Below are 11031 nucleotides of genomic sequence, written 5' to 3' on the forward strand. Positions count from 1 at the left end.
GCCAGCGTTTGTTAAGAAAAAATGTAAATTAAATTATAACTAGTGGATGCAACAATGGACTTAAGTAAAACCCGGCCCCTGTGCTTTCTGCAACGTCGGCTCTCACGCAATTAGCCCTCCCCCTGTTCCCGCAGCCGGCTTAAATTACACACACCCCTCCCACCCCATACAACCAGCATACACTCTCCCTCTCCATCGCTGTAATAATACGATACGGCACGAGTGTACATATGTGTGTGTGAGCGGCAGATGAACAGAACAGAACCGAACCCATCAACGCCGCCTGTTTTCAACTTAACATCATTTAATGGAGTTGTTGTTCCTTCGCGAGTCCGCCTCGCAGATTGAATTAATACGCTGATTTATGTAAATTACACTAATTCGTATTACTCAATTTGTTATTCAATATTCAGGGCAGACCTCAGAGATCTGTTCCAAGAATGGTTTTATATTTTTCCAAATGGTCTTTTATCCATTAGCAAACATATACACACTTCTGAGGTACATATGTACATGCTCGTTTACATACCATTTACAATATCACGTGATTTACTTTTACTGGCTGAGGAAACCCCCATTTATTTCTGGCGTATATAATTTCCATAACAACGAATAGTACTTTAATCGGTGCTTTCTTTTTTACATTTTGAAACTTCTATTTGTACATTTTTGTTATATTCCTTTGAGTAAACAATTGAATCAAAATATATGAATAAGTACGCTGAAACTAGAACTCTTACATATTTTAATCCACACCGTAGGCCCTTGAGAGCTTCTCTAACACTTGTGGATTCTTTTTGGGCCAATTCTTGAGCAGTTTTAGTATAGACGACACCACTGTGAAGAAACAAAAAACAGATATTAATTGAGAAAATAAGCATAAGCAAGTAAGGTACTTTTTTTCTCCTTAGCTGACATGAGCATGGCCAAAATGGGAAACTCGTCATTTTTGCTAATCTCCAGTAGGACAGATGCCGTTGTGGGCTCTTTTTCAGGCACGTAAAAGTCCTGAATGGTACACAACAAATCGTTGAATGTGTCCGAATCAAAACCGGCTCCCAGAATTAAACACAGATTTTGTATGTCTATAGATTTTAAGTACTGATATTTCTGATTTGGAGATAGCTCTTTCCAGGTTATGTAGAACTGGGCCGTACCGGCTGGGGCTGGCGGCAATGCTCGCTGTAATAATACTGCAAGTTAAACCCACTTCCATAGAAAAAAAACACACATAATCGTCTTACCTCCACTGGAGTGGCACCCCCAACCGTCTTGATCTTTGAGCCAGATTCGATTTCGGGCTCATTTTCTGTATCTTTGTTTGAAGTTTTTGATGTCTTTAGAGGAGCTTCTGATGGTTTATTATCAATCAGTTCACCTTTTTTCGTATCCTTAGAAATTTTAGCATCTTTGCTTGGGTTTTGTGATAATTGTTTCACTTCGTTCACTGGATCTTTGTTCAGATTTGTTGATGTTTTTGGATGGTCAGCCGACGGTTTAGCTTCTTTCACCGCATCTGGCAGGGTCTGTTTGGTATCACTGTTGGAATTTTGAGATGTTTTTAGCGAAGAAGCGGACGGTTTTGCATCAGTTGCCTTATCTTTTATAAGGTTTGGCGATTTCTTCACAGATGATGCGGACGGTTCAGAATCAATAGATTCCACTATCGGCGTTGCTGTTGGGGGATCTGGGTTTGGCTGATTTTCCTGGAAGTCTTCTTTTTTAATCTCTTTGTATGGACCGCAATAGCTGTTGAAGATTTTGTCAATGTCTTCGTCTGAGATGCGTAAAGGCTGTGCCTCATCAGTGGAGGGTCTGGGGGAAACAATATCTGTTATGGTCACTCGACGCATCGATTTCTTGGAGCGTTTGTAAACCGGCTTCTCGATCGGCAATATGTCAATTAGGTCAGGACGGTCTGCGCTAAAATTGGGACCGTTTTTTGTGGCTGGAATGAAATACGAAGAACAATATTTAACAACAATAAATGAAAATAATATTAATATCGTACTTGATGTCATTTCATATCCCTCTTACCATTTTTACGTAAGCGCTCGTTTATGCGTGCCAAACTCTGTTTGCCCTCTATGTTTTTGGGATCAAGGGCCAGCACTGTTGTGCAGTCCTTAAGCGCTTCCATATTGTTACCACGCGATTCATTCGCCTGCATCCGTCGGTAGTAGGCCTTCACGCAGAGCTTGTCTAGGCTAATGGCAGCCTCACAATCATCCACGCAACTGTCAAAGCTGTCGCAATGAAATTGGTTATTGCTGGAACATTCTACACCCCATGACCCCATCTTACCGCTCCTGCTTAATGTAGCACAGGGCTCTATTAATGTAATAGACGGGATCGTAAGGATAAACCTCAACGGCTTCTGTGTAAGCCTCAATGGCTCTGTCGTATTCCCCCTGCTTCACATAGTTATTGCCGCGGTCCTTTATGTCGTTGGCCTTCTTGTGCTGCCGAGCCACCGGATCCCCGGGCGGATCTTTCTTCTCCGTAGGAGTACCGGCCGCTGAACTACTGGGCCTCTGGTGCTCAGTTTTTCCTGTTTTTTGCACATGACTGCGCACCGGCATACTCTGCAACAAATGAGAATACGAAAACAATATAAAAACATGCATGTGAGTCTGCACATTTGAGCTTACAGTATTGGCGGCAGCGGCGGGCGCCTTCTTCAGTTCCATTTCTTTGTTCTTGATGTCCTTCTCCCATGAGTACAGATCTTTCAACGAACTTTGTAACTCCTTGGCATTCTGACGCACCTGGCGTTGCATTTCAAAGGCCTTTTCTGCGCTCATTTCAATTTATTTTTCTTTTTCTAATTCTTAAAAAGTCTTGTTATTTTTGTGCTGCTAATGTGATTATCGATAAAATATACCGTCCGACCCTCAGAATTATACCGAAACATACCGCCTCATTTTCAAAATATACCGTAAATATACTGACGAATTCAAGTTCTGTTTTACATATTCCTCGTTTTTCATATTCCGTTGAATATTACTAGCTATATAGAACATTTAGCCATGCCCACATAACTTTAACCGATTAATGAATCAATTTTCTACACAATTGGTTAGTTTTTAGTCCTTGCTTTTATTGTATTTTGACTAAAACAAGGTTTAAACAAAATAGTTCAACAAAAAAAACAGTCGCAATGTTGCTGGTATTTGAAGACATGATGCGTGTATATGTAGGCCTTTGTGCACCCTATTTCGTTAATTTTATATGAAGATCAAACGTAATTTATTAAGACCTTTTCTCAAATTGATATTCTTTAGACATATTCAAGTACATTATTAGTATCTTGTATATATTTATGACGATCCTCAGTAGGTAGCCTTGGAAGACAAACATTTTCTCAATTCTATAACATCAATTTCCCCAGGGTATGTGTGCATGGAATAAGACTCATTGTTGCCAATCGGGTAAAAGAGGTCCTTACCCGATTTAGGTTCGGCTATCGATACTATCGACTGGTTACGAGTGGTGTGCGCCAAATCTAACTTTTTTGAATGTGAGCGACTAGGATTTAAATGTTGTCAACCGGGCCATTACCGATTCAACAAATACGACGATTCCCTCAATTTTGATCTTCCGTCGAATATCAACTATATGGAAGATTTAGCCATGCCCACATAATTTTATACGATTGATGAATTTATTTTCTACTTGATTGGCTTAATTTTAACACTTGCTTTTATTGGATTTCTATATAGGTTAGGTTAGGTTGACCCGGACGGCCCTCAGAGGGGGCCCCACATAGGCCAGTATGGCCCTTAGTTATGAACCGTCGCGGCAGTGTTTAGTGGGTTTTGAAGTCCTCGAGGATCGAGGTATTTTTCGCATAGGCCAGTAGTTGCTGTGGCGTCCTCTTGGAGGCATCTTCCAGTGATGCCAGCACTGGGGCGCCCAGGTATCTCCTCCTTGCCCTTAAGAGAGCAGGACAGTTGCAGATGAGATGTTCTAGGGTTTCGGTTGCCCCAGGTTCGTCACATTTCCTACAACTGTCTCTGTTTGTGATTCCTAGCTTTGTCGCATGCGCCGCAGCCAGGCAGTGTCCCGTTAATATTCCCACTAATAATCTGCAGTCCTTCCGTGGTAGGTGCAGCAGGTAGTGGCTGAGTTTGTCATTGCGTTCTTTGCACATGATTTTCGAGGTTCTGCAGGCGGTGGTACTCCTCCACCTACATTCGGTTTGTGATCCGGCCTGCTTTTCTAGATCGCTTTGCAGCGTTCTGAGGGAGACAGGCACGTTCTCGGTTCTCGTATTCGCCCGCCCGACGCCTTCCTTAGCTAGTACGTCCGCCGTCTCGTTCCCTTCGATGCCCTGGTGGCTGGGAATCCAGTAGATCCGCACTGACTTTGTCGTGCTTAGGGTATCTAGTGCCTCCCTGCTCGCCAAGACATTTCTGGAACTGACTGCGGACGACTGCATGGCTGTCGACGAATAGGTTGACCGCATCGTGTGCTCTTTCAGTGAGAAGAGCGACCTCTGCTGCTTTCCTGATGGCAAAAACCTCTGCCTGGAATATGCTACAATGGTCCGGTAGCTTATATGACAGCCTTATCTCAGGGTCTGTACAGTATAGGCCCGCTCCTACTCCTCCGTCCATCTTAGAGCCGTCCGTATATATATTGAGGTGCTCCGTTTGGTCTCTTCCGATTTTCCAGTCTTCAGGTCCCAAGGATGTAGTTGTTTTTACGTCGAGGCATGTTTGGGGGGTCATGTAATCAGTTGATCTGTTCATTTCCCTTCCAATTGAACAATGCCCGTATTCTTGTGGCGACATATTTCCTGAAGCGATGAGGCGTTGTGCTGCCTTTCCTGCAGTCAGACGGGCGTGGATGTCTAGGGGTTCGATTCCAAGTAGGGTTTCGAGTGCTTTTGTTGGGGTTGACCTCAGCGCCCCTGTAATACAGAGCAAAGCCTGTCGCTGAGTCCTTTCCATAAGCTTATGATACGTTTTCTTTCCAGTAGCTTGCCACCACACTAAGACTCCATACAGCAGAGTTGGTCGCACCACCGAGATGTAAATCCAATGCATCAGAGCCGGAGATAGGCCCCATGTGCTGCTGAGCATCTTCTTGGATGCATAAAGCGCAATGGTGGCCTTCTAAACCCTTTCCAATACATTGGGTTTCCATGCCAGTTTACTATCCAGTACTGTGCCCAGGTATTTGACCTTGTACCTCTTGGTAAAGAGGATGAGGTCCGTCTTGTCCGCGTTGATACTGAGTCCTACTTCTTCCGCCCACTCGCGTATCTCCCTGAGTGTTCGTTGCATTAGTGAGCTGAGGGTCGATGGGCAAACACCCGTAATAAGTATGCTTATGTCGTCCGCATAAGCTGTTATTATTGGGGCCTTCCTTTCGTATCTCTTGATGAGGTCGTCGACCACCAGATTCCACAGGAGGGGCGACAGGACTCCACCCTGGGGTGTGCCTCTGTGTGCCTCTTTCACCATGGAAGCTGTTGACGCCCCTTAATAGAATATAGGATTAAATTACTTTATAAAGGTTAACCATTTGAATATTTGAATTAATATGTAAATATTACTAAAATTGTGAATTAATTTGAAGTTGGCGCGTTACATTATGTACATATAAAGAAGCGCAATCGATAGTATCAATAGTATCGAGCCAAAACGATCTGAATTCTGCTCACTAGATTTAAGAGACATACGAAATAAAACGAACGAGCAAGGAACTACATCGAGCGGATTAAGGAAGGTCTTAATTGTGTAGACGGATTCCACTGGAAAACTGTTGGAGGGACTTAGCTCGTACATTTGGCGCCCGAGCAGGGACGTTTGGAGAAGGTTCAATTACCGGATGGAGTTCACGACTGGAACTCAATAAATATTTCACCCTGAGTCTGGCTGACGGCGAGTGCGACAGCGGCTTCGGTATTGAATTGTGATTGTGAACTGCTTTGAGCATCTAATATTTCTTGCAGGCATGTTTAGTTCCAATTCGATGTGTGTGAATAATCTTAAAACAATACAATTGTTTTAGTGTCAAGTGGTCGCGGCTTTGAGACTTCTGCGCTTTAATTGTTCTGTAAGCGGGGTCTCGTGTAGAAAGCAGATTACAATTACAGTTAGCTTGAGCGCTTAGGTATCTGCATACACACATACAGCCTATTGCGTGCACTGCTATACGTTGAAGCAAGGCACATTCATACTTGCATATATATGCAGTTACAAGCCGGCACCTAAAGAACAGTAATTGCTATTTGACATTGATTTAACTTTGTAGTCGTTTCTTCTTTGCCTGCCGGTTCGTTGGGGCGCAAGTACACATTTTGGTACAGTGGCGCACAGTGGTCAATTGTTGATCAATTATTGAATTGGGCAGTGTAGTGAGAATTTAAAGTTAGCCGATTATTGAATAGAGTGGCTAAACTTGGTACCGTGTTACTTACTCATGCCAATATTGAGTATTTTTTATTGTTAAATTGTCAAGGGTAACACCGGTGTAAATAGTCAGTGCAAATGGCACCTAGAAAGGGTAAAGATGCGGAGGTGCTCACTTCTCGAACGGCGTTAATGAATTCCTTTGTCCGTAACAAGGTCTATATCGAAAAAAGTAGCGACTCCATGACGGCTGCGGAGCTGGAAGCCAGGTTAAGTCTAATTGAGACAAACTTTAATCAGTTCTGCAACATTCAGGCTAAAATTGAACACGATAGCGAGGACGCCAGCGAATATGAAAGCCGCTATGAAGCTGAGGAGGTTTATTGCGAATTAAAGGCCAAGTTACTAAGCTGTCTTGGAAATAGGGGACGGCGGCAGTCCAATGTAGGTGATCTTCTAAATAGCACACAGGTGTCTCGTTCATCGAGACTTCCCAAGCTAAAGCTGCCTGAGTTCGCTGGAAAGTTTACGGAATGGACCAGCTGGTACAACACCTTTGCTACTCTAATAGAATCAGACTCTGAATTGGATGAGTTGTCTAAATTTATTCATTTGAGATCATCGTTAGGAGCTGGACCGTTAAGTGCGATTGAGGGTTTGGAATTAACAGGGCCTAATTATCGCAAGGCACTACGATTATTGAAAGATCGCTATGAAAATAAGGCAATTATTCTGCAATCACATGTACAGGAGCTATTCAACTTAAGGCGGCTAAAAAGACCCGACTCAGAGGGACTGAGAGTGCTGGTAGACAATGTAAATGCCCAATTAGTAGCACTCAAGTCGTTAAGCGACGATAAGGAGATTCTGGATGCAGTAATTTTCCATCTGATTCGCACAAAGCTTGATGAAGATACAATGGATAGGTGGGAAGTTGAGTGGGATTGCCAAAAGTTACAGTCGTGGTCATTGTTATCGCAGTTTCTGATAAACAGAGGAGTCAATATGGCAAATAGGGAAGTTCGGCGAGGCAATGGAGCCCGACCCAGTGGTAAAGGTGAGATGAAAAATGCGACCTTAGCTGCAACAATAGGCAGCAATGGCTGCTACGTTTGTCCTGGGACCCATGGATTGAAAGGGTGTCAAAGGTTTAACGAACTATCACCAGTACAACGTTACCATGAGGCGAAGAAGCATTCGCTGTGCCTGATTTGTTTTAGCAAGCGACATACAACTAGAAACTGTAATGGTCCGCGATGTAGGATTTGCAGCAAGCCGCATCATGAACTTCTGCATCGAGAGATACCTATTGTTGCCAATGAGCCGGGGCTCAAAGGGCAGGAGTTGCAAGAGCCAAAGTCACTGCATAGCTCCCTATTGTCTAGATCATCCACCAACTTTCTTGCGACCGCTGTAGTTCAAATCAAAGCTATAGACGGAGGATATCGCAATTGCAGGTGCGTGTTAGATTCCGGTAGTCAATTAAATTTTCTGACGGCTAGGATAGTCTCGGCCCTGGGTCTAGAAATGCGCGACTCAGTCATACAACTCAGTGGTATTGGAAATGCAAAATCTCAAGTTATGGGAGAGGTGCAAGCGACTTTTAAATCTAGAGTCACCAGATATATGACTACCGAGGACTTCTGTGTGCTGAAGGAAATAACTCAGTATAACCCAACAAGCTCAGGAATTTGTTCGGAGTGGGTTCCACCCAAGGGAGTTACGCTGGCCGACCCTACATTTCAGTCCGGGGAAGGTATTGACATGCTAGTTGGAGTCACATTGTTTTTCAAGCTAATTGTAGCAGGGCAAATAAAACTAGGAGCACACCTTCCAAGGCTTCAAAAGTCTCTGTTAGGCTGGGTCGTCGTAGGTGAATTCACGAAATCTTCTGAAGTTGCACTGTTAGCAACTGACATTGAACGAAAGGTGTCGAAAAATGATCAGCTGCAAGAGCTCGTACAAAGGATTTGGAAGTGTGAAGAAGTCCCTGAAACAGTAGATAAGTTCACTGAGGAAGAAAAACAGTGCGAAGATTGTTTTGTGACGCCTGTTAAGCAGGAGGCCTCAGGACATTTAGTGTTAGCTCTGCCCTTTAAGAATCCTAAAGTTGAGTTAGGCGAAACTTATCAAATCGCACTTACCAGGTTCTTGAATTTAGAGAAGAGGTTAAATCGTAGCCAAGCGCTGAAGGAACAATATGTTCACTTTATTGAAGAATATCGCCAGTTAGGGCATTTAAAGGCAATAGAGCCCGCCGGACAAGAAAAGGTCGAATACTTCATGCCACATCATCCGGTTATTCGCCCAGAGAGTTTGACGACCAAGTTACGAGTCGTATTTGATGCCTCATGTAGATCTAGCAACGGCAGGTCACTGAACGACGCAACCTTGGTTGGTCCAACGTTGCAGCCTGATCTGTTCGAGACTTTGACCAGGTTCCGTTTCTATAGATACGCCCTTACGGCTGTAAAGCGAAGTTTCTATATGGATGATATGCTGTGTGGAGCCGAATCAAAAGAGGAACTGACAAAGTTCGAGCTGCACAAATGGCGCAGCAATTATCAAGGAATGGACAACAAAACCAGCCTAGAGCCCCTGATGCTACAAACAGAGGACGCAGCTAAAACTTTGGGGATATATTGGTCAAGTCTAGAGGACAAATTCCAATTTTGCTTTAACATAAAGGTCTGCGCAATCGCCACGAAGCGATCAATGCTGTCCGAATTGGCTCAGGTGTTTGATCCGTTAGGGTTCTTGAGTCCCTTGCTGATCTTGGGCAAGATCTTTGTTCAGGAACTTTGGCTTCTAAAGCAGGATTGGGACGAGGAGTTACCAGCAAGCTGCGCAACTCAATGGCTTCGATATAGAGAAGAACTGAAACTAATTGACAAATTTTCAATTCCGCGATTACGGCCGACCCATGCACTTTGCAACTGTTTGGTTTCTCTGACGCATCCAACAGAGCTTACGGCGGCGTAATTTATGCTCGTGTTAGAGATGAAGGGGGAGGAATTTTGGTGCGACTGGTAACGGCCAAGTCCAAAGTAGCCCCAGTTAGGGTAACATCATTGCCACGCTTAGAGTTACAAGGGGCATTGTTAGTGGCCAAGCTAATGGCAAAGGTATGCGCCTGTCTTCACATACCAGTAGAGAATGTTAACTATTTCACGGACTCCACAATTGTGTTAAATTGGCTGTCGTCACATGCTAGTCGATGGACCACCTTCGTTGCCAATAGGGTGGCTCAAATACAAGAGCTCACACATATACAGGATTGGTTCAAGGTCGACACCAAATCAAACCCTGCGGATATTGTATCTAGGGGATTATTGGTAACCGAATTGAGCAAGTCAACGATGTGGTGGAACGGTCCAGAATTTTTAATGGACGCAGCAGATGACTGGACCAAATTTAATTGGAGTGAGGAAATACAAACAGTTCCAGAGGAGAGGAAATGTAAGTTCTCGCTGACAGTTGGAAAGGTAGAAAGTAATGAGAAGTTAGATGTCGTGGGGAGATGCAAATTTGCAAATGATTTCTTCAAATTGCAGCGAGTTTTTAGCTATATTTTTCGCTGGCGTAGAATATCGTTGAGATCAAACTCAAATGAAACAGGCAACCTTACTGCAGCTGAAATGGAGGGCGGATTGCGCTATATTGTATATAATGTGCAGCAGTTGAGCTTGCATGAGGAATTCATTAAGCTTAAAGAGGGAAAGGTGATCAAATCAGCGAGAATTCAGAGTTTAAGCCCGTTTTTACAAGAGGAAGAGGGAATAACTATTATTCGAGTCGGCGGAAGGTTGTCCAATGCCGAATTGCCATTTGACACAAGGCATCCCATCTTAATTCCGAGCAACCATAAAGTCGTAGAGGCGCTTGTTGAACTCACACATCGAAAGAATTTACATGCCGGGGCACAATCGCTATGTGCCATTTTGCGACAGAGATATTGGGTAATCAATTGCAGGAAACTTGCCCGCAGGGTGATCCGTGGCTGCATACCATGCTTTCGTCGTCGGCCGCTCGCTGAAACACAGCTGATGGGAGCGCTGCCAGCTAACCGAGTGCGAGGCAATATCTCCCCCTTCGAGCGCGCTGGACTGGACTTTGCTGGACCAATATGGATGCACTTTCACATGCGAGGAAAACGACCAGTAAAGGTGTATCTGTGCATATTTGTATGCTTTGCAACAAAGGCCTGCCATATAGAGATCGTGTCGGACTTAAGCTCAAATGCGTTCATCGCGGCGCTAAAACGGTTCTTTGCAAGACGTGGATTGAGTTCTGACCTATATTGCGACAACGCCACCAATTTTGTAGGTGCGTCACGAGAGCTCAACAGAGCTTTCGACTCGCCAAGTCAGATGCTCATTGACGACGAATGCAGCCAGCGAGGGGTCAGGTTTCACTTCATCCCCCAACGCTCCCCTCACTTTGGAGGATTATGGGAGAGCGCCGTGAAGGTGGCCAGCTGCTGGTGAAATGCACCAACAGCACAGCACTTAACTACGAAGATCTTGCGACTGCCATCACACAAGTAGAAGCGGTGATGAATTCTAGACCTCTGCATCCCTTGTCATCGGACCCGAATGACTTCGAGGCGCTAACTCCCGGTCATTTCTTGGTTGGCCGACCCCTGAACGCGTTAGTAGAACCAGTAGAC

General features: G+C 44.3%; 1 protein-coding gene across 1 annotated transcript; it reads right to left on the reverse strand.

Annotated features, from left to right (window-relative positions):
• Positions 1–597: 597 nt before the first annotated feature.
• On the reverse strand, positions 598–2864 carry LOC117190988 (RNA polymerase II-associated protein 3-like). The gene is made up of 6 exons (XM_033395969.1): positions 2652–2864; positions 2305–2585; positions 2038–2246; positions 1245–1948; positions 897–1182; positions 598–837 (listed from the first exon to the last, which is right to left on the reverse strand). Exons 1-6 carry the CDS (start codon positions 2802–2804, stop codon positions 746–748), a joined length of 1725 nt encoding a protein of 574 aa, XP_033251860.1. The 5' UTR covers positions 2805–2864; the 3' UTR covers positions 598–745.
• Between the last annotated feature and the right edge of the window lie 8167 nt (positions 2865–11031).

The sequence above is a fragment of the Drosophila miranda genome (genome assembly GCF_003369915.1).
Source record: "Drosophila miranda strain MSH22 chromosome Y unlocalized genomic scaffold, D.miranda_PacBio2.1 Contig_Y1_pilon, whole genome shotgun sequence".
Lineage (NCBI taxonomy): Eukaryota > Metazoa > Arthropoda > Insecta > Diptera > Drosophilidae > Drosophila > Drosophila miranda.

What these genes read in the sequence shown, in the direction of transcription:
- LOC117190988 (XM_033395969.1), bottom strand. Translation starts at nt 2,804, where the DNA reads ATGAGCGCAGAAAAGGCCTTTGAAATGCAACGCCAGGTGCGTCAGAAT. An exon ending in CCGCCGCTGCCGCCAATACT is followed by an intron (nt 2,586 to 2,651) that starts GTAAGCTCAAAT and finishes CATTTGTTGCAG; the next exon opens with AGTATGCCGGTGCGCAGTCA. An exon ending in GTCAGCTAAGGAGAAAAAAA is followed by an intron (nt 838 to 896) that starts GTACCTTACTTG and finishes GTTTCTTCACAG; the next exon opens with TGGTGTCGTCTATACTAAAA.